The 24,691-nt window shown below is 43.8% G+C and overlaps 1 protein-coding gene across 2 annotated transcripts in view; it reads right to left on the reverse strand.

Annotated features, from left to right (window-relative positions):
• Nucleotides 1-24,691, reverse strand: part of PAPSS2 (3'-phosphoadenosine 5'-phosphosulfate synthase 2) — a 182,544-nt gene that overhangs the window by 63,316 nt on the left and 94,537 nt on the right. For both annotated transcript variants that reach the window (XM_078642894.1, XM_078642893.1), the window contains exons 2-4: nucleotides 15,122-15,239; nucleotides 12,030-12,265; nucleotides 1,600-1,738 (exon numbers count right to left, since the gene is read on the reverse strand). In XM_078642894.1, coding sequence (XP_078499020.1) covers nucleotides 1,600-1,738; nucleotides 12,030-12,265; nucleotides 15,122-15,239 — 493 coding nt within the window. The remainder of the gene's footprint in view (nucleotides 1-1,599; nucleotides 1,739-12,029; nucleotides 12,266-15,121; nucleotides 15,240-24,691) is intronic.

A 24,691-nucleotide genomic window follows, 5' to 3' on the forward strand; every position in this document is an offset into this window, starting at 1 on the left:
GGCTGGAGAAGCCATCTCCCCAACATGACTTGGGATGAGTTGGATACTCTGACCGCAATGGAGCTTCAAATTTCTGGATGCCCTTGTGCCCAGGGCTCTGCTCAGAAGCTCATGGTTGGTTCAATTTAATGTTGGCATGACAAATACCAAGGATGCATAGGCCTACATCCACCTCCTACCACTTTAATCCAGCACCAGACACTCCCTGCCCATTTATCTCACTCTTACAGGTTACTGCTTTCTTCAACCACCAGCTCAAATTAAGCACTGACTCAGCGTAAATGCCAGAGCTGGAGAAGCCATCTCCCCAACATGACTTGGGATGAGTTGGATACTCTGACCGCAATGGAGCTTCAAATTTCTGGATGCCCTTGTGACCTAAGAAGCCTGAGAAACAGGAAGACAAGGACTCCAATAAATATTCATATACGTTTGGGTGCTTGTTTACCCCCTCAGTGTGCTTTTTGAGTACAGGAGAAGTAAGAAAAAAACCTACATACACAGCCCTGCACTATTTACAGTAATCAAAGTCTGCAACAAGCCGAGCATGACATTAAACAGCTTGCACCTAGTATCTCAGGGTTGCAGAAACCTACCACTAGAAAGCTAATACAATTCTGACTTCATCGGAGGACCAGGGAAAAGTTCTTCCATCGTCTCGAGGATGTGATTTCTGTACCCTTGGCCGGCTCCATTTCCACAGTCAAAGCTTTTTCAACTCTTGAAAATGTACTGACTGTAAGTTTCCCCAAGCTATACCACCAATATTAATGCTCACTACAGCCTTGCTAGGGGGAAAGTCCTCCTAAATCTGGAGGAACTGGTGGCAAGGTAGTGAAATTCATTAATTGTGATTGCCTTCAGTAGGCATGAGTTATTACCTACAATGTCTACAAATTGAGAACCTACTGTAAATTCAATCAACAGATATTTGTAAAGAACAGACGATAATGAACTGAAGTGAACACAGTGGTTACAGAAGGTTTAGGGATTTTAGAATTGTCAGGAGCCCCTAAAAACAATGTACTGCATGTATATTGGTTTACTTGATAACATCTCTTTTTTGTGTGTTTTAAATGTTACAGCTATGTCTGGATATAAATGGTTTTATGTTGGTCAAAAATGTTAATTTGATGGTGATCATCTTTAGAGATGTGCTGGAAAAAAATCAAATGTTTTAAAAACAATTAAGATTCAACAGATTGAATAAAGTTCAGACGTTGGCATAGCTAGTGTGCGCAATCACAATTAAATGTTTCTAACCAGCACCCCTCCTTCAGGAACTATATCCCCCAATTACATTATGCAAGGTTTAAATTTGGGAAGCGGTACTGATTCACTAGTGTGTGAAAAGTGCATGCCCCTAAAGAGGTCAGTTTTATGAATCAATTATAAAGTTCTAATGTAGTATGAGAACATAAATGTAAGTTTCCACATTCAAGGGAATAAGCACAGCAACATAAAGAATAACATGTTTTGTTGTTTTGGTCACTTCAGGACACAGAACTTCTGTAACAAAATTAAATAATTTTTTTGTATTTGATATTTCAGAGAGAAAATAATATAGCTCCCAGAGAAACATTTAATGTGAAACTTTACCCTTGATCTCTCCTGCTCTGGCTTTTTTATAAAGTCCTTTAACATCTCTGCTTTCACAGATATCCAGGGGGGCATCCACAAACACTTCAAAGAACGGAAGTCCCGCCCGTTCATGAATTTGACGTGCATTTTCACGATCCTGCAAAAAGCAATTGCATTTAGACCCCGACTTAGCCTGCATTCTTTTTTTTTTGCATTTCAGAGTATTTTGCAATGTGATTCAACCAAATATTGTATCCATTTTAGCTCATTCCACAAATTTGGATTACATAGGGGTTAAAGGACTAGTGGAGATATAGGTTAACGGGAGAAGCTGGTGGAAGAGTACACATTTTAGCCATTGTTGAGATGCAAACGCAATCACTCACCTTCATTCCTCCACTTCAGTTAAAATGGTGTCAGACTGATGGAATCCTTTTTACAGTAGACCCTTTTACTAAAATCCTCTGATGCCAACCATTAGGATTCATTTTTCAAATTGTAATGACGGCATTGTAATATGCAACCTTTATCCAATTTTTTTGTATTACAGTAATATGTTTATTGGTATAAGGCACTGTTACTGTCCAGCATTACAACTTTGTACATCTATTTGTGGCGGCTGCTTGACTGGCGCGTTTTGACACAGTCCCTCCAATGACTGACACCCTGAACAGTAATGGAGCCGTCTCTATCTCGAGTGCCAAAATTATGCATTGTGCTGTGCCTGTCACTTCCAGTTTCATATTCTGAGGCTGTGACAGCACAACACATGTGTGCTTGTGTATGGCGGAAAACTGTCATCCGCCATCTACATTGCTAATTCCTGGGCCTCACTGCCTTGAATAGGAGTTCAGCCTCGGGCATAGAATTGCTCAAGGGGGGTCATGGGTACCATCCTTGCTGACCCCCAGTGGCGGTTCTTCCGCTAAGGTGGAGGAGCGTTGCCCCACTGCTCAAAAGTAGAAATAAAATGCTAATAACATCGTAATTATTATTTTATATTTCCTATTGAAGTCAGTGGCTCTCGGGCGGGGCTGGCCAGACCAGGGAGAGGCTGGTTAGCAGTCCTTAAGTGCGCATGACTGATTGGACAGCCCACTTTGCATCTTCCCTTCCAGGCTCGGTTTACACAGCCTGGTGAGGAACATGCAAAGTCTCCCAGTCCGGGTCTGAGCGCCATGGTTCCGCCCTTAAAACAATCACCGCTGTATTGCAGCACTGTGATTGGCTTTGTGAGCCTGGGCGACCAGGTGCTTCCTGCTGCCAGTGGAGACAGGAAGATGAGGACCCAGGAGAGGCGGCGGCCGCTACTGCGATCCCACCTCAACCTGTAATAAGACTGGAATGGGTGGGGTCAGAGGAGCAGCCTCCTCAATAGCCCAGCCCTATGGAGGGCGATAGTGGTCATGCCGACACTCGAGGGAAAGCAGTGAGCTTCAGGAGAAGGGAACTGGATGAGAACTGCCTGTGACATGGCTTCCTGTGATGGTGGCAGCATGTGTCACAGCTGTTGTTGTGGCAAATCAAAATGAAAACTTGCTCTTGCTGTGCGACTGGAACCTCCCTTTGATGTGTGAAGTAATGTTGGATCAGCTAGGGAAGGGGCACAGAGGATTACTCAGCGTCTCAGAGGCGGCTGGATACAAAGTCCATGCAGGACAATCTGATTTGTAAACTACTTTGTAGCAGAGCCTGCAAGTCTGCTGCTCTGGCCAACGATCAGGAAGAAAGTTTAACCTATAAGGCTGCCGCAGTAAGTCCCAGGCCAGACTTCCCAGGCCCACGGCTAGGTCTGCCGAGCACTCAGGGCCGGACTGGCTAATGGGCAGTTTGGAATGCTGCCGAGCTGGTGGCTGAGTTTCTTGCAGTGGGGGCTGATTTCGTTCATGGAGACCTGCGTGTGCTTCGAAATAATCAAAGCAAAACGAATTTTGTTTTGTACACGCAGGTCCCCATCAACGAAATCAGCCCCCAGCTCAGCAGCATTTCAAACTGCCCGGTAGCCAGTCCGGCCTGCCAGCACTACACATCTGTAGGAAGCTCTGCCGTTAGGATATTGGGATATTTCACATGGATGTATGACGTTACAATGCATACTTTTACATCGCATGCCTTTACAACGCGGTATTTACAACGAATACCATTACAACGCATAGTGCTTTTAGGCGCTGGATAGTGATTTATTTAATTTACTATTCCAACTCCAGTCCCCGTGGATAGTAGGGAAGGTTTTGGATAGTAAATTAAATATATTCCCTATACTAGAGCGCCCCCCAGCGCAATGCGTTGTAATGGTTTGCGTTGTAAAGTTGCGTCGTAAAGGCACTGCGTGGTAAAAGTTGCGTTGTAAAGGTTGTACACCATTTCACATATGGCAAACCACCTCAGATCTATGTAGACACATTTTCATTTTAAATCAAATAAGGTGGAAATAATATTGTAATGCTTTTAAAAAGGCAATTCGAAACAGATTTAGTGCATAGTTTTGTTAATGAAAATAGGTAGGAATGAATACTTGTGAAGCAAAACTGAGTAGCAAAAGAACAAGCCGTATTCACTTATTCCAGGCTTAATAGGGAACTGACCTCACAAAACCTATCCCTGTCTGCTCTGTGTGTGTTCAAATTTCCCAGTATGGAAATTATAGGAGTGCTGCCAGGGAAGGGTAAACATGCATGGACTGAACAGAGCTGCTTTTTCCCAATCATGAAGAATATTGACTATGTATGATTGTGTTGTAGCGGTGCATGGGAGAGAAGTGTATGATGAAGGTGCTGTAATACTATGGGGTGAACACAGCGTCGGACCGGCCCATAGGGCAATCTAGCAGTGCCCGAAGGGCTGGTCTGAAAGGCCAGTGTGTGGGCTGGTTTTTTGCCTGTTTGTGGGCCTATTTTATGGTCTGTTGGGCCGAGGCTTTCTCTGGTGGTAACACAAACAGTGTTTGCCCATATCTTGCAAAACACATATACAGCTTGCCTTTACAAGTTCAAAACTGCCTTGATTGGAAAATGCGGCTACTTTTTTAACTATCTGATTCATTGATGGGGGCATCTTTTATTTTAACGCTCTCCTAGTTCAACCCTGGGTTCGACCCTGGGTGCAGACGAAAAGTAGTGGCAGAACTCTGTATGTTGCCAGTGGTAACATAGCAGAGTTGCTGCTGCTCTATGGAAGGGACACGTGCACTGGCAATCCTGTCTGTTTGCAGCAACAGGGAGAAAAGGAGGTACAGAGGCCAAGCAGTGTCCATTTTGGACACTAGTCCAGGTCCATGACAGAGCTTTGTGTGTCCCAATGGTGGAGCAGCAGGACTGCTGTGGAGAAAGACTAGGTGCGCGGGCAGTGCTCTGTGAGCTCCCATTGGTAGAATAACCATGGGTGCTGTACTGAACAGCCGCGGCCGGCAGTGGGAGTACCTGCAGGGCGGTGACGTTGGGAGGGGGAGGGGCAGGGTGGGGGGTAGTAATGTATGGATTACGGAGCTTCCCAGGTAAGTAAACATTTAAATAAATAAAACAAATGTTGTTGAGTGCACTGCATCCCCAAATGCGATGCAGTGCGAGCAACGAAATTCGTTTTTGTTAAGGCAAGTGAGCTAGGCTTCTCAAAACAGGATGTATGTAAAATATTACTTTAAGTAAGAGGCTTCAAAAGCGCCAAACTTCCGTAGTATTATTAAAGGGAATGCCATGACATCCTCGCCAATGCCTGCAGCTGACTTGGTCCAATTTGCGCTTGCCTTGAAGTAGTTCTTGAGAAACATGTTTCGGAGTATGACAAGTTTAGCATCTACTGCTGGTTTTGGACAGCTTTTCTTAATGGGCTTAACTAGTAATAGTGAATCCGAGATTCCCAAATCTGGGAAGGACAAAGCCAGTTGTGGTTGGTGCAGATAAGCACGGTGGGCGGGGCGATGTAGCGGGGAGGGGGTGGGGTGGAGTCAACAGACATGATACATTTTATTTAATTGTACCTATTCCGTCGTCTGTTGACTTAAACCCTTCCCACCCAGCCCCACCCCGCCACGTGCCACCACGTGCACCTGTGCCGGCCGCTGCTGGATAAAGCATCTGCTGAGGGCTACAGGTAAAATGATGCCCTGGGTTAAACTAGCTTGTCCACTAATGGACAACAAACACTGGCAATGCCAATGGATCTGCTTTGCATTTGGAGTCCTGACTGGAACATTTACAAATGCCAGCACAAGTGTTAACTCGCAATTACTTTCTGTATATAATGCAGCTATGAGGTAGCTATGAGGTATAATGTGTGATGATTCAGTGTATGTTTCAGTTATAAAACAGCTCCTCATGCAGGACCATACAAGGACTCCAGGAGGCTGAATGATACTTTAAAACAACTCATAGCACGTGGTGAGAAAATCATACTCTGGGATGAGCCAAAGCCCACTCTATGTATACTGTAAAGAACTGGTAGCAGAAGTTAAAAAGGCAATTGCAATCTCAACACAGACCCAATGAAGTGATATTTGATAGGTGGCCAGGACAAGACATCATATGACTTTTTTTTAGCTTAATCATAAAGGTGACCCTTTTTGACATGGAGGCTCCACAATGGCGGCTGCCCAGCCACAGATGTTGATCATACATTCTCCTGTATTTTGCACACTGTCTAGCAATGCTTGTCAAAGAAATGGCGGTGTGCAGTGGATTACAAAATTTGGTTTTGATTTGAGGAGTGATAAGAGGTAGTGGTAAAATAAGTTATTTTTAGCTTGTATAGTTTGGCCTCAGATCGTTTGATTTGCAAGAAAAGACTGGTGTCATTAGAATGCTTCAAAGCATTGGCCTACCTTCTGGATGACTGCTGTAATTCATGGAAAAAGCATGTCTCCTGCTAACTTATAGATTTGTTGGTAGGTATAGAATTGGACGTTTTTGTTATGTCTGTGTTGTCCAGGACATCTATTCTGGGGAATTTCACCTCGATTTGGTGACATTTGTATGCGATAGTTTCGGAGGCATTGCAATGTGATTTTGTGCTGCATTTACTCTTGATATTTTAAGGAAACTGCAGGGACATCTTAAGGGGATTCGTGTTGAATTTGAGGGTATTTCACAGACACTACAGCTACAATGAGTTAATATTATCTGCATGTGGGAGCTGAAGATTTTAAAGTGTTGTTTAACTATTTCAAACATGTTTCATATAGGTTTAATCTAATGTGTCCACTGATGTGTCCACAGAATAAGGTGCTGAAACTCATAATCTGCAATTAAAAGTGGGTTGCTGTTTTGAAGGCTGGTTTTCTTCTAAATGATATAATATTGTTCAAAATTGCTATTGCTACATCAAATTTACGATGACTTTCTAGTAAGACAGATAGGTACAAAATGATGTGTTTTAAATGGGAGCCTTTCTGTCTAGCATTCTATGCAAATCAATCTTTTTCAGAAATGGTGGTGGGGATCTTGGTGAAATTCGAAAATTTGTAACCCTCACACTTTTTATCACCGTTTTGCAGGGATAGATAATGGAAAGCCAAGAACAACAAATGCAAAGTCCAAACTATGAGTAACATAGCTCAGGCAAGGAAAATAATTAACAGTTCTCTTGGTAAAGTAAAGTAAAGTAAAGTCCACATTTGTAAAGCGCACAATCACCCGTAAGGGTCTCTAGGCGCTGGGGGCCGTCGGGAAGATTAAGCGAGCTATTGCCCAGAGTCACATGGTGCTGGGCTAACCTGCCGCCGGAGCCGGGGATCGAACCGTGGTCCCCAGATTCCAGCGTCAGTCGCCCTGGCCGCGGCGCCACACCTCTTCGTCTTGGTTGTAAACCAGATACCAGCACGAGAGACTACCTATTTCATCTCCATAGAAATCATTGTCTTTGTTAAACTAACCACAGCCCGACTCAGTCGTGATCAATTCTTACCATTGCAACTCCCTTTAGGAGACTTCACTCATGTTCTCTTCTGCACGGGTCACTTATTGTCGTTTTAGACTTCAATGGAGGTAATAATTCAGCAAACTTCATCTTTTATGGTCCCACTGAAAAGCCATATCCTAACGTATCCACTGTTAGCTCATGCATATTTGAAACGTGATGGATGAATAATTGAGGCCAAGTGGAGGAAATATCTGCAGCTCCACAAAAATGAACTTGTCAAAGTCAATTTCTTAGGCCAAGGTACACTTTTTGACTGATCACCTGGCCCACCATCACCACTCAAAAAACCACAATGACCATGCAGTCCATACACTCCGGAGCACCCTCGTACTCCCGCCCTCACCAAAATTAATCAAAGGACTGGACCCTATCAGGGTAGCTCTCACTCTGATCTTGAATGACTCAATCAATCAGCCGCCCTCTTGGAGGCATGGAAACACCTCACAGTACACACCCCCCCTTAAGAAACACTCAGCCAACCCCAAGACGCTAGCTAACTACCGGCCTATCTCTCTACTTCCCTGAAGGCAACCCTCTGGATGGGCAAAAGGGGTCCCATGGACCCCCAAGACATCTTCTTGCAGGCAGGTGGGGTCACTCACTGAACCTACCTACAAAAGGGATGTCAAATTCTTGTTCATAGTGGAGGTGAGTTGCAGCCTGCACAGAGAAACACAGAGCGACTTTGCAGCAGCCGTTCTGCATTCCACTTGATTCATGATTGCCCTAGGGGCAGAACATTCTTTGTAATAGGTCGCACTGTCCCTGTTTGCAACTGGCGCACCTATTTAAAAATGCTCCATGGGATCCGTTCAATAATACAAACCAAAAGCCATGGAAACGATGCTAAACACTTAGCCACCTACTTCTCTGACAACCACCCTCGGCCTTATTCAAACCAGATTCAGGCCCAACAACAGTAAGAAACTACACTCTTTGCTGCCACTGACAACATCTGGATGATAGGCAGAGTTGACACAGCGGCCCTCATCCTACTTGCATCTTTCAGTAGTCTTGACACGGTCTCCCACCCCAACCTTATCCAATGACTGCACAAAGATGACATACAAGGTCCTTCACTTTGCTGGATTTGCTCCTTCCCGACTGGCCGTCCCAGGTCAGCCTGGCCCCCTTGACTTGGGACACAGTCAACCTTATCTACAAAGTTCCACAACGATCCTCACTCATTCCCAATCAGTTCAAAGCCTACATGACTGCATTAAACCCCATGGAATCAACATCATATTATATGCTGATGACACACAGCTCATACTCTCCCCTCTCGGACAAGACACCAAACATCCAGACAAATATCTCCGCCTTGCATGACCAAAGTCACCAAGTGAATGAGAATCAACTACATCAAGCACAACACAAACAAGACGGACGCAGTACTCTTCGACAAAAACACCTCACTCTGGGTTGCTACCTGGAAGAGTATTATACATTGTGCCCTTTTTGTGCGTCCCCAGGGCATAATGGTATTACAGAATGGGCTGCAGATGCTTGTTCATCCCGTTCTGTAATATTGATAGCACCACCACACATGTAGTGCCAGTGCTATCATCTGTGTGGGGCCTTTGTCCCATGCAAATCAGGGAATCTATTTGCCTCTGAGCCCACCCTGCCGTATAGAGGTGGGTGCAGACAGGCCCTTAGGAGGCGCACTTACAGTGCACCTCAGAGAGGTCAGTGAACCTCCTGAAGCCAGCCCTCTGGATGGGGAACAGGTGTAACATGGACTCCTCAAACATCATCTTGGGGGCGGTGCAGTCACTCACTTAACCTACCTGCAAAAGGGATCTCAAATCCCTGTTCATAGTTCAAGTGGGTTGCAATCTGCACAGAGAAACACAGAGCTGCTTTGCAGCAGCAGTTCTGTATTTTACTTGATTCACGAATGCCCTGGGGGCAGCACATTCTTTGTGATAGGGCTCACTGTCCCCGTTTGCAACTGGCGCACCTGTTTAAAAGTGCTCCATGTCGCCCTTTCAATAATACGATCACTAGTCGCCTGCCAAACTCAGTTTCACACCCTCCCGGCAACCCACGCTAAAAACCTTGGAATAGTAATCAATAAACAACTCAACAAGGCCAAGTGAACACAGTCTCAGTTTTCTGCTTCCACACACTCCAGATGCTCAAGAAGATCTTCAAACGACTTCCCATCAACACTTGCAGCACCATCACCCACATCCACATCACCCACAAGCTGGACTGCTCAACACCCACGATATGTCCGAATCAATGCTCAACTGACCAGAAGGCTCCAGACCATGCAAAACTCAGCGGCCAGGCTCACCCTCAACCTCCAACCCCACACTCACATCACCCTGTATCTCAAAAAGCTCCACTTGCACAAACAACCACTCTTCAAACTCCCCACACACACATACAAATCTTTAAACAAGATTGGCCCCATGCATCTCAACAACTGTACAAACTTCCACAAACCTACAAGACACCTCCACTCAGCCGGATCCTATGCGCACACATGCCTTATGTATGCAGAACCAGCTCGAGCAGTGCTTTCTCCTACCTCACTTCTAAAGCCTAAACTTTCCTGCCCCTGACATCAGAGCCTCCTCCTCAGTTCCAAAATTCAGCTAGAAAATTAAGACCTGGCTCTTCCCTCGCTCAGACTCTTGGTCGCCCATACAGCTGCTACTTCAGTTCCAGGGGTGAGTTGTGTGCAATACATATGCACATAACAACCTATTGATAAGGGGAAATAGGGGTCGAAAGATGGTTCAACTTGTCTGGGAGATTTGTAGTTCAAACCTGGCTCCTTGTGATATCCATGTAACAAACCAAATTCTTATTGTTGTTAAAACAAAAACTCTTAATCATGAGGTGAGGTTTGTTGGCAACTTCTAAATCGGTTCTCATGTCATAATCACTGCCCTTCACCCTATAAATGAAAGTGAACGACACCCTAGAACGTTGGCTTAGGGCAAAACAGAGTCTGATTCATTGCGCAGTTAACACTGTCACAAATTTGACTTTTGACATCCTGACACCAGTGTTTTGGCATCTGTACTCTCAGCTGGAATTACAATTGATTGGTCAACAATGCTACACGTTGATTTACTTCATTGTTGCCTGATCTTACCACCAGTTTAAATCTAGTGCCTTCCTCTTTTGGGGTTCTCTGTTAACATGTGGCATCCCACATATATTTCCTCTGTTCCCATTAATATTTACCCATTACATTCAGTCTGAGTTTTTGGATTATGTGTAATTGCTATGCCAACAATACTCACACTTTTGTGCAAGTATCATCAGCCTTGTATTCCAAGTCACATCTAGGTGTCTCGGCAGAGTTGAGACCTGGATGTCAGATAATGCCCTCCACTTGATTTAGCCAATAGGTGATACTATTTTCAGGTCGAACTCTTTTTATAGCACAGATTCTCCCATTTGTTTTTAGGGGGGGGGGGGGGTCGAGGGGAATCCTGGAATTCAAAAAATAAGAATCTGGAGGTGATCTAGGATTAAGGTATGACCTTGTCTACACACATAGTTGATGCTGCAGCATGGAATAGCTGTTTAAGCAACATATCCCCGGGAGTGTGTCCCCTTTGCATGCATTATTAAAGAATAAGGGAGTACTGCTATATACTCACCGCGGTTACCTCGGTCTGCTACATAATGGCCTTTTAAAGGCGGTGGGGCAGCATGTTGTCATCAGGCAATCCATTTACCAAGAAACCAACAACATTAGTTTGGGTCACAGAAGTCATTGTATTAGCTGGAGGTGAACATGTGAGTTTGCTTCAAGCTTGCATGTCTAGTATTACAAGGCGATCACTAACTCATCCTATGTGACCGAATCTAAGGTGTGAAGATACACCAAAAGGAAGAGGCTGTGCACCAGTAACCAAGTAATCTTCCTCCTTCAAATTTGTATGGAAGGGGTAAAATTACTTGTCCATGTTTCACTGGAGTGAAATTCACTCGCGAATCCCAACAAGCAGCCAGGGCCACTGGAAATATGCAATTTTGCAGCAGCGCCATTTTCTGCATACTTTTGTTTTGACTCATTTGCAACATAATCCATCCTCTGATGCATAATTTGCAGATTTTTACAAAGAAATTCTAGTTCACTCAGATCGAACGTTACTAAAAATGCAGCAAAGTGTTGCAGCACAGTAGAAGGCTCTTTGCAAAGGTTGACTTGTCACATTTCTGTTCCTTGGTGCTTTCTTTGGAAGTTCAGCTGGTACTAATGAAGTGAAACATATGCCTAAATAGTGTAAACAAGTGCAACAATTACAATATAATTAAATAGTACTGTCACAGACTGTGTTGCATTCAGCCACATAAAATTGCTTCTTCTTGCTGCATAATTTAGTCAACCCGCGGCATAATTTGGTCCTCTCCTGCTGCATAATTCCAGTGGCCCTGCAAGCAGCTAGTAGAATTGGAGAATTTCTCAGGTATCAAATCTAGTGCCTAGAGAAAGTCACGGGCTGTGTAATATGCCACATAAATGAGAACATATATATTTACTAAGCATACTTGTCTGTTTTTACCTTTGCAAATGGGGATATGAAACTAGTGATGCAAACAAGACCGGCTTCAGCAAACAGCCTCGCCACTTCAGCAATACGTCGGATGTTTTCCTCTCGGTCATTATCCGAAAAGCCCAGATTTTTGTTCAAGCCATGGCGAATATTGTCTCCATCAAGAGAGTAGCATGGAATGGCATGGGTCACCAGGTACTCTTCCATAGCAAAACCTAGCGTGGTCTTACCAGCACCTGAAAGACCTGTAGAAAACAAAGGGCAACGACTTTATCATCTAGTTAATTGGTTAGCATCTGAAGCAGAAATGCATTTTACAAGACACATAAAAAATGGAATGTATTACTTTATTCAGTTCTTGGTTGCAAACTTCAAGATGCAAGGACAGGTTGGACACCGAGACAATGGACTTGAAGCTCCCCATCTCGATCTGTCCATGCTTCCTAGGTGAGTATGAGTGATGTTGAGTCTGCAAAGACCTCTACATGTTATAGTAGGTCTATAATGGTTCACTGTAACGTGAAGTAGAGAAATGCATTCCCCATCAACAAAAATTCACCGTACACCACATTTTCTATCTAAAATCCTTTCCAACCCCAACATCTAAGTTGGAGCTGTGAGTATAGCATACGTATTTTCACAGCGCAATATCCATGTTGCTTCAATAGTTTCACGTAGAGGAGCAGAACTGTTTCCATAAGTATGGACACTAATGGTTTAATCACTGCTTTGTGTGCCAAAGAAAGGCACATTTTAAAAGACAAAAGGCAACCAAAGGTTACATTTGTGTTGACGGTTTTCATAACTACCCCGTCTGTCAGGGCACAAGTCCTAAAAAAAGAAGTGGGGGGACGCTGTCACCGGAAGTGACGTCACGACAGGCAGTGGCGTCACGAAAGGTGGCTTGCACCATCGGGTTGGGGAAATAAGGGGCAAGATATGGTTGAAGAGAGAGCAACAGACATTTACAGATTAAAAAGGAGAACATACTCATGAAGCTGTCTGGCTGTAGGATTATCCACGGAGGTAGGGCCTCGGGTTTTCATCCAGATGTTTGTCCCTCTGCCACAATTCTAGACTATTTGAAACTCCTGGCTCAGGCCCTAGATATACTGGTTAGCGTGTCCCTGGAGGAAGTGGGTTTGTTCCAATAAACATGCACGGCCACTTGGTCAACCTGTATCTATTTTCTTAAAGCTCCTCGTCTCAGAGAGGCCAACGATTGAAGTCCAGCTGTTTGGCAGGGGGGACGGTGTCTACCCGGTAAAATAAGTGGGGGGACGCCTTCCACCTGCGTGGTACCCCGACTTGAGCCCTGCCGTCTGTTAAGTGTTACAGGGCGACAGTGTGTGTATAGCATCCCTCTGACCATGCAGTATGTTTTGATACCACTGTGACAGGTCGTGGTATGTTTCAGTTGCCCAACATAAAAAAGGCAAGAGTGTTACATTCACCCCTCAAAAAGGCAGAGTGTTACATTCACCCCTCTTTCATGACCAACTTTGTTTACATCAGTTAATAGAGTAGAAACGAAAGTCCATGTTCGACGCCATCTTTGTAGTTTTACATAATTTCAGCCTGAAGCACCTCAAACCCAGGGCCAGCTCCTGATTGGAGCGGAGGAGAGTCGCCCCCAGTTAAACCCCCCCTCCTTCCCTCCCTCCCCAAAGCCCCAGAGGAGAAAAATAAAATGGCAATTTATTAAAATTTTATTTTTTATTCCCCGTCAGGAGAGGGGCATGGCCGGTGCTGAGCGTTAGCAGCAGGGAGGAGGGTGGGCCGGCTGTGCACTGCTTAAAAGTGTGCATGTCTTTGGCAACGGACAGTCACACATGCGCTCCTTAAACATCTCTAAGCTTGCTGTCTTAAGAAAGCTGGTTAGAGCAAGTCAAAGCCTCCAGAGTACTGTAGAGTGCCATGACAAGTCATTCACACCAATCTTAGTGCTGCTGTCATGCTGGTGACAGTTTAGTATTAGAACAATGGTCCTTAAAAAGAACAGTATGGTGACAGCAGCGAAAAATTGGTCAAGGGAGTTGCTGCATTCAGTTCGAGTTCCTGCGAAAGAAGTGATCTGGACCAAAGGACGTCATATTTGTGTATGGGAAGTATTTTATTTAATATGTATTATTTGTGCTCGTGTTTTTTTTTTAATATATTATTTGCAAGCACCCCCGCCCGCGTCCCACTACCTGTAGATGCCAGCCGCCACTGCGAACTACAGAGGACAAATTAAAGAAACCTGAAGACAATCCACAACAAAACAACCATCTCATGACTGAGACTTCACTACTCAACACATATCTATTCAAAAGACGTATTATGTGAAGTTATCACAATCAATGAGTGGCAATGAGGGGCACCGCTAGCGGTCTTGATTATGAATGGACACTTTTCACACATATTCACGCTTCACTGCCCCTGCAATCAACATGCTAGTGTCCTTAAAATATCATAAAATGTCTTTGCATCGATCACAGACTTTCAAGGGTTCTACAGGGCTTTAAGTGGGCCGGGTCGCACCGGGTCTGAGCACTGGCAGTTTTTTTCAGGGGGCCTCGAAACGGGTCTCTATCGGGGTCTGTTTTGTGCCCTGGCACATGCGGTCCGTTTTTTTTCCCAGACTGCAGTGACAGCAGGCACGTCGATGTGTGCCCGGTGAGCGTTGTAGAGGAAGGGAAATCCTTTAAGGAGAGTAATTTTCTCTCTGGATTTCTCTTTTCTTTTTGAAACTCAGAAGCAGCAACATTGTGTGGTGTTGCCAGGGCTTTAAGTGGAAGTTTTTTCAATATGATATACAAGCCATAGTTGCTGCTTATTTATCTTCTTCAACTAGCAACCATTGACAACGTCAATAGTCCTGATGTTACTTTTTGTGTCATATATCTGGACGCAATGACAGGAACAGCAAAATACAAGCCGGGCGGCACACTGTGCTAAACACAGATTTTTAGCTTACATGTTTTTAAGCCACGCCCTTAATTACATTGACCTCGCCCCTTTGAGGGCCCCCCCCCCCAGTTTTTCCATCCCACTTAAAGCCCTGGGGTCCTAAACACATTTTAAATAGCTCAGTAATCACCCAAATGTATACCGCGTACCTGTGAGCCAAACAGTGCAGCCTCGGAACCCTGCCCGTGTGCCAACAATCTGCCCTCTTTTGCTCCTGCTCACATGATGAGCCTGGTAAACAACGTTGGTCGATCTGTGTTCGGGGTTCTGTGGGAAAGTGGAAACAATGACAGGTTTAGCCTAGCAGCCACAAATGTGTGCTTCCTATGAACTATTTGCACGGGTGTTAAACAAGCATAAACGTCCTCCTTGTGAAAAACGAAAAACAACTTACATATTATTTAAGTATTTTTCAAAATTTAGGATTCTCAGTCATATCTATGGCCCACTTACCTCATAAAATGTGTAAAAATAGTATTAATAAAAACATATTTGATTGTAAAACGTTTTTAAGCTTTATGTGAATTTATGAGTGTCTCACACACACACACACATTACATACACATATAAGTACCAGCTTGCAGGGGATATGGCAATAAATATTTTAAAATAACCCAGAGTGCTCCGAACCCTTCTTATTAGTTGTTGTGCAATATACACGAGTTTCCACCCTCATGCAATGACGAAGCAACCGCCCTGAGTTTGGCAGTTCTGGTGGAAAGTGGAGAAACGGAAATATATGTACACATATTCGTATAAAATAGAGAGATTTACAAACAAATATGTTTATATATATATATATATATATATATATTTCTTCCAACAATGTGCCCATGCGCACAGGAGCACACACGACATCACTTCACCATCTGGCTTTCACACTGCAGCCCGCCTCTCTGCACCAATTTACATTGATTTTGCCGACGCGTTTCAGAGTAACAAGACTCCTTCTTCATATATATATATAGTTAACTTTGCAATCCAGAACTCGTTCAACAGCCATGCCAGCCATACCTCGCACACCAAATGCAATGTTCATGACCTCACCCCTGATGTGCAAGATACAATTACAAATGTTGTAAATAATGTAAATATGACATTACATCTCACATTACTGTTAACACTATGAAAGAGACAACTATCAATATAGTATTATTGATTGGTTTGAGTATAAACTATTTGGTGACATGCATTTAGGTGGTTCACTTAATATTTATTTATTTATCGAGTTTTGTATAGCGCAAACTTGACCTGATGCTATAGTTTAACCCGTTGTGAGAAGTTGGCCTGGTATATGATGTCCACAGTTCTGTGGGCACCTTGTATCAGTCCAAACAATCCCTTATGTTGATGGTTGTAAGTCAACCTTATAGACAAGCTATCCTAGGGGTAGCATGGACTAAGCAGCCTTAAAGGCTTAACTCAAGAGGGCATGTGAAGCCAGCTGTTTTACCATATGCAATCCTGTAATACCAAATGAAAGGACACCACACAAGTTATATATTATAAAAATATATGTATTTATTCTCAGAATAATCCCCACTACTCTTTATGAGCAATGAAGCACAAGCGTTTAAACAAAAGCACGATATTACATATGAAAGTTGCACGTTTATGGATGAGGCCGGTGGCCACTCAAACCATATATCAAAAAAGTGGTATAACAATCACTATTCGATCAGTGGTAAGGCCTAGGGCCTTGGGAATCGCTTGGACTACAGTGGACTAACAATAGTTAGGACGGGAGTAGCCCGCGGGATTCGGGTGCAGTGCCTAAAGCACACGCATGCACCAATGCAATGTCAATAGTGCGTAAAAGTTATAGAGTTACAGTTTTAAGAGTCTTCCGACTGGACTAGAAGGACAAAACTTTAGACTTAGACACTAGAGGTGTAAACCTCTACAGGAGCATCGGCGTTCAAGAGTTACCTCACCCACAGGAAGCGGGTGCACAGGTGCAAAGATGTGTCGGGTTTCGTCACGCAGTTCTATGGTGCCTGGAGATGAAGATGCTGCAGGCGTCCAGAAGAGAAGTGTCCGGTGCGATCCAAGGGTGGATCAAAGTTGAAGAGTACCTGAAAGCAGAGGGGACAGAGTCTGGGTCACTAGCCAGTGACCAGGAAGGAACCAAGAACGAACCAGGCAATGTCGGGCGCAATCAGGTCGATGTTGTGAAGCTTGTCTCCGCTGCCACGTGGACTCTGGGGCACCGAGGATGTCCTGGAGTGGAGCACAAGCTGTCCCACAAAGGCTCTCGCTGTCGGCGGTGTCGGCTTCCGGATCAGAGTCAACAAACCTTGGCAAAGGCAACCCTCGCAGGATTCGAAGATCGCTTAACACTCGGACCAGCAAGGTCAGAGCGGGTGCTCCTTTTCAGGGGAGTGAGGGCCAGTCTGGAGCAACCAGACCAGCTGTGTAATTTCAAAGGTTCGTTGGTTCTGGGGCCACTAGCCAACGGGCAAGTGACCGGACCAACGCGTCGAGTAGAAAGATGCAGAAGGGCCCCACGCAGCACTCGTCAAGTGTGGAGGAATGAGCTTCAGTGCAAAAGCTGCTCAGGGCTGGAGCTTCTCACGCTCCAATGCACAGCTTCGAGAGAGCCTTGGATGCTGCACGGTCAGCGCTTCATTGTTTCTCAAAGATGGCCGCTCCCACGCTTCAGGTTGCCTCCACGGGTCTCAGCTCTGCATAGACTGTGGATCGGGCTGTTGGAAGGCAGGATCGCTGGCTCTTGTTGATCTCTGTCGCTCGAGTTCCGGCGGGAACTGCAACAAAGCAAACGTCGAGGTGCTGGATGGTGCCTGTTTGCACAGGGTGGTCACTCCTTGACCACAAGGGAGATTCTTCAGTCTTAAAGTAAAGAATTAACAGGGGTGCACTCTTGATGAATCCTAATCTTGGGTTACTAAGCTCTATTAAATAAAGGGTGCTCACTAATAAATTATGTTGGCTAACATAATGTGTGAACAGACAAAAAATAGTAGATGAGGATCTACAAGTGGTGAGCACTGTTCCTAGTGGAAACAATCCAATTTTCCAAAAAATCACTAAACCATAAACAGTGAGTCATGTATACACTATGCTCCACACGTAGTAAGGATGGTTTTCCTTTTATTCCTTTTTTTCATGCAGTATTTGAATCACACATCGATACAAGCACCACTGGCCTCGTTGTTTTGCTTTCAGCAGTCAGCTAATTTTTGGATTGGTTGTAGCAGTTTTCCTTGAGGTACCACTCTTTTATATATGTCTCTACACTACTGTGCTCCCACAGCCCACAATTTATTCTGATGAGCTACTTTTAAGCATTGACTGCCAATCGCTTATGACTGCCAACTGTCTATGACTTTATTCGCACTGTCCACTATACATAGTCTACTAGTAACCAAGTTCGTCTCTTATATACACAGTATTTATAAGCTAGCAAGTAACGTGTAGTTCAAGCTTTCTTGAATACTAGCAACAGTCCCTACTTAATTTCATGTATGAACCCAGAGCCACATCAATGAACATCTTAAAGCTACCAAGGTGGTAGTTTATCATGGAACTGCTGGATAGCAGAATATTCATTAATGAGATGAATAGACTGTCATTTGTGTTTATTGCAGGTTATGTCTCACGTTAATAATGATATGCATAGATCGTTATTCTTGTTTACCGCAGAGCATGAAATAGACCAGTTCAGAATACTGTATCCCCCTTTGACTATCAGATTGCTGCATTTTTTTGTTGTGTAATACGTTGTGTTTATATTATCCTGAAATGGGTTTTCTTGTATATTTTAGGATTCTTTCCCTGAGGAAGGGTACCTGAGGGTCCCGAAATGCATTGGGCAACGCTGCTACAAAATCACAACCATTTTTTGTAATATAATGCATTTAGTATTGCTTTAAATCACGCCTGTCACTATATTTGATTGTGATTGTGTACAAAACTGTGACTGTGTTTGTATGATTAACATTCAATACAGTATCAGATATGAATACAAATTAGTTGTTAAATAGGTGAATAGGATGGAAATATTCATGATTTATTTGTTAAATGTATATACTTTTTACAGTGAAAACTAAAAATCATTTGCTAAACTAAAAACTGTTATGGTTTAGTGATTTTTTGGAAATTGGATTGTTTCCACTAGGAACAGTGCTCACCACTTGTAGATTCTTCAGTCTTCCACGTCGAGTGGGATGTCGAAGGGTCCAGAGTTTCGTTTCATAAGTTTCAGTCAGGATAATCTGATATGCATCTGCACTGCTCCCACCTATATTCCAAATCTGGGGGCTGGATTACCTGCTAGGTCCCTCCTATGGGTGGGACCCAGGAAGGGGGTGGTTACACCCCTTTCCCTTTGTCCAGTTTGCCACCAGGACTGGGGCTGGATGGCCCCAGAACCGGTTTGACTGGAATCTGCCCAGGGACACCTTGTGCGCCCCAGGCAGTGTCTAGTATCTTTCAACCCTCCCTGCTACAATCCACTATCTCCTGTCTGGGGTGGTGTGACACCTCCCTGTGACAGGAAACCCTTTGATCAAGCGTCCTCTGCCGAGTTTCGGTCAGCAGCAGGAGGCCAGACTCGTGTCTGTGGCAGCAGCATCCATTTTGTGATGCTGGGGCTCTGGTTAGGATTAACCGCGTTTTCAGTAAGTAACATGTCTTCTCCCTCTAGAAGGGTGGAATGCTACCCCCGTCGCCGGAACTGGTGAGGGGGTAGTATTCCAAAATGTATGACACCAAACACAACATGTTTTGATAAAGCCAAACCAAAGTTAGCATTAACCGCGAGGATTATAATGCATTTAAGAGTATATGGTATGGCAGTATCACTAGAACAGCTATAAGGAAATGGTTCCGAAAGCTGCAGACAGGCTCAGCTCATGCTAGAGCACCATCTCACATAAAACCAAGCACTCTGCCTCCAGGATTGTTAAGGCCTGCCATAGGAGTGACTGATAGGTATATATGTGTCCAGATATAGGTTTAGACATAGGTATACTATATCTAAGCAAGGGGTGATTACACCACCTTGCCCCAGCTGAGGGATCAGCCAGTTGTGTCGATTTAAGTACCAGCCAGGGTTGGCAAAAGCTATGCTACAGCCCCTGGTAGGCCTTGGATGCACCTATGCCCTGGGCACCTATAGTGCACTGTACAGGGGCTGACAAGGTGTCCAGTACCAAAGTGGTGATGTACCTAGGGTACATGGAGTCCATTTAAAGAGAGAGCAGATAGCCTGGGACCCTGATTAGCAGGATCCCAGGCCAACTAAGTCGAAAACCAGCTAAACACTAGGCAAAAAATCGGGGGTAACCATAGTCAGGTATCCACCCTCCTACACCCGTTGACTGCGGCGCGAATTCCGCTGCGGTGCTGGCATTTTAATCAGTGGGGGCACGGACGGACGGTCCTCCGCACACGCCCACCGTCACGTGAAATGGCAGGGGGCCGTCCTCAGCGCCAAACGGGTTAAATATTATGAGATAAGAAGCACTGCATTTAGTGAGTGAGTTATGGTTTGGGATGCCAACCCCCACTGCAGGTACCTTTTGTGAGGCCAAGCAGAGGCTGGCCTCCTGTTTTTTTCTTTAACTTGTTTTCCTTTTTTTAATGGGGGAGAGTGCAGGCCCCAGTTTGGGTTTATACACTCATACTGGTTTGCAGGTTCTTCTTCTGCAGACCCCAGTTTGGGTTTATAAACTCATACTGGTTTGCAGGTTCTTCTTCTGCCTCATGGCTCTGTGGACCAAGTACAGGGTCCATGGACTCTGTGGGAGGTCCAACAAGGGCCTACACACACACCTTGGCTTGAAGACTACATGACAGGGTTCATGAACCTTTGGGGCAGTACTGGGGCATATGAACCCTACAACATGCGTTAGGTTTTCACTTTTGTCGCAAAAGGGATCCATGCTGAACGCATATTTAATGGACTCTTGTTTTGAACAGCGTCCAAGTTATTAAGAAAACGAAAAATGCCGTTTCGATGCCTTAACCTTAACTACCAAGGGTTTTTTGTTCACTCTGCAATCTCATATATATTCACTGAAAAAAACATAGGTTTCACACCAGTTATAGTTAGCTGAAAGTTTTACTCGCATAAAACCATTGAAATTCCCACGTTATAGTTAGTTGGACTCACTATAACTTGCGCGTGCAATGCACTACTGATGACGTCACATATTACATCACTCATGACATGGTCAGTGACATCACTCATGACATCACTGATGAGACCATCCAGTGAATGTGTGTATTTAAAAAAAAAAAATATTTGTTATATATGTATATGTAAAAGTTGCTGGAAGAATACATGTTTAAATAAGAGTTTACATTAATGTTTTTTTTTTTAATTGATTGTTTAACTGGCTTATTAAGTGTATCTTAGTGAATACATCTATTAACAAGTAATGTTTAAATATTCAAATATATGTATTAGTGTTTCACTTTGTGTATAAGTGGCTGCATGGGTTGGTGATTAGCTACATGTGTGTGTATATGGGTTATTAGATGTTTGTTTTAATATCATTATGAGTGTCTATATGGTTTGGTGGGGGTATTACTTAGCACATAGATGCATGAGTGACTGACTCTCTGCTTGTATGTGTTTTGAAGACAGCATATGTGCAGGACTGTATGGGTGGATGACTGTGTATATGTGTGTGTAACTGAGTGAATGAGTGTCTCACTAGTTTCCTTATCAGTAACTACATAAGTTTAAATCTAGTATATGTGAATATTGTTGTATATAAGTGAGTATATGTGAGAGTGAGCGATTGTAAGAGTTCCTATTTAAATTAGTATGTGTTTCTATAAGTGATTGTTTAAGAGAGTAAGTATGTGTAAGTTTCCTTAGAAGTAAAGTGGTAGTGTGTGTATACCTGTATATGCAAATAAATGGATGTTCAATAGTTTATTTGCGTGTGTGAGTGTGTGTGAGTAACTTTTGGATGACTGTCGGTGTGTAACAGGATGTATAGGTGTATCACTACATATGATGAGTGAGTATATGTAGGAGTGACTATATAGAACTGTTGGTGAATTAGTGCATGTGTATATAGATGGTGGAATTATTGAATTGGTTGTTGTAAGTGGTATGGGTATCTCCATTTTTTTCAATATTTTAGTTTCTATTTTTGAATATTTGTTTCAAGGGTTACATTACAGTGAAAGGAGCTCTGTCACTCTGTCACAAGGATGGTGTCATCAGTGATTTCATGAGTGATGTCACTGACCATGTCATGAGTGATGTAATATGTGACGTCATCAGCAGTGCATTGCACGCGCAAGTTATAGTGAGTCCAACTAACTATAACGTTGAAATTTCAATGGTTTTATGCGAGTAAAACTTTCAGCTAACTATAACTGGTGTGAAACCTATGGTTTTTTCAGTGAATTTAATAGGTTTTTTTAATGCTAATTCCTAACTATAACGGGTGTGAAACCTATGGTTTTTTCAGTGCATTTCAATGGTTTTTTAATAGCAAATCTTTATAGGAATAAAAAGTGAAAAAATGTAAAACGAATTTTATATTGTATAAATATGTAAATTATTTTTTTTTTTCACCCCGGGGCGCTCCTGGGGCGCGTACCGGTGAACGCACTGGTAAGCACAATGTTACGGCGCGCCCCGGGGCGCATACCGGGGAGCGTCCCGACAGCGCTATTGCCGCGAACGAAAACAACATCGTGACGTATCGCGTAGCCGCCACGCCTTGCATTTATTTATTTATTTATTTATTTTTGGCAATTTTTAAAGCGCTGCAATTACCCGTGGGTGTCTCGGCGCTAGCAGCTAAAAGATAACTAACCAGATAATAAACAGTGAAGCAGTGAATAAAGTGATCCACAAAGATGTCATTGAGAAAACAGCCATGTCTTTAGCTGCTTTCTGAAGACAATCAAAGATGGACTGGTCTTTATGTTAAGAGGAAGAGAGTTCCACAATTTCGCCGCTGCTATAGTGAAACGTCTGTCTCCCTAGGTCACTTTCCTTGTTCTGGGAATCTGAAGCATGTGAGCCGTGTTGGAGCGCAACGTTCTAGGGGTTGGCAGAGGTTTAAAGGAACTTCTCAGAAATCTAGGTCCCGTGTTATTTATTGCCTTGTAGACAATACAAAGGGTCTTGAACTTCGTACGACTTCTGACTGGAAGCCAGTGCAGTTGGTCGAGATGTCTAGAGACAGAGCTGTATTTGGGAATACCTAGTAGGATTCTAGCAGAGGCGTTTTGTATTAGTTGCAATTTGGAGATAACCTTTTTTTGAGCATTGAGGAAAAGGGAATTGCAGTAATCGATGCGAGAAAACACCAGTGTGGAAATGAGTGTTTTTCCCATAGCAGTGGGAAGATACGGTAGTAGTTTCTTTATCTTCCTTAGGATGTTAAAGGAAGATGACACTACCGAATTCGCATGATGATGGAAAAGGAGCTTGTTGTCGAATATCACTCCCAGATTTCTAACTTTACTGACAGGTTGTGGTGGGGTTCCTAATTCCTCTGGCCACCACGAAGGGGACCACTCAGGTTGAATGTTTCCAAAGAGCATAACTTCTGTCTTAGCTGAGTTAAGTTTTAAGCAGTTGGAAGCCATCCAACTGCTAATGGCCCTCATACCATTCTTGAAGTTTGCTGCGACCGTAGGTCCATCTTTGTGAATAGACAGCACCAGCTGAGTATCATCAGCGTAAGTTGTTAAGTTGATGTTATACTCCTTTATAACCCTCGCTAAGTCCGAAACATAGATATTAAAAAGGGTCGGACTTAGCGAGGAACCCTGAGGGACTCCACAGGGAAGGCTGAATGTGGGTGATGTGAAAGTGCCCAACTTGACCGCTTGGCTACGATCCGCCAAGAATGATGCAATGAGGTCCCTAGCTTTATGTTTAATGCCGATGGCCTCGACACGGCCGACCAAAGTTACGTGATCGACCGTGTCGAAAGCCGCCGACAGGTCCAACAGTATCAGGACAGCTTGTCCACCCTTATCCATTGTGGCCCTGATTTCGTCTGCCGCCTTGATCAGGGCGGTCTCTGTTCCATGACCTTGCCGGAAACCAAACTGGGTTTCATCTAGCAAGTCATTGGTATGAATGTAGTCAGAGAGTTGTTTGTTCATGACCGATTCAAAAATCTTGGCAGGAAACGGCAGAGATGCAATGGGACGATAACTGGAGGGTAGTGTAGGATCTAGGGAAGGTTTTTTAAGAAGCGGCCTAATAATGGTGTTTTTCCAAATGGTAGGGTAAGTACCAGTGGCAAACATACTGTTACAGATACGTGCCAATGGCATAGAAATAATGTCTGGGATATTATTGAGTATGGATGGGTGACAGGGATCCAAAGGGGAACCAGATTTGATTGACTGAATTAATTTATAAATGTCATGTGGGTTCGTGCTGGTGAATTCAGTAAAATCAATGGAAGCTGTCAGGGTCTCATGTAGCTCAGAGTCAGAGGTATCAGGGGTTAACACTTTAGGGCTGAAATCCTTAAATATAGATGTGACCTTTTCAAAGAAAAAGTCAGCCAGTGTGTTACAAAGATTTTGGGACGTTTCCGTCCGGGGGTTGGAAGGTTCAGCAAGATGGTTGACAACTTCAAACAGTTTCTTCATGTTACATTGGGCTTGGTTTATTTGGGCAGTATAATAGATGTTTTTCTCAGATGTTATACTCTGCTTATAGCTGAGAAGTGCAGCTTTATAGGCGGTCTTGTCTGCTGGGT

The sequence above is a fragment of the Lissotriton helveticus genome, chromosome 5_1 (assembly GCF_964261635.1).
Source record: "Lissotriton helveticus chromosome 5_1, aLisHel1.1, whole genome shotgun sequence".
NCBI lineage: Eukaryota > Metazoa > Chordata > Amphibia > Caudata > Salamandridae > Lissotriton > Lissotriton helveticus.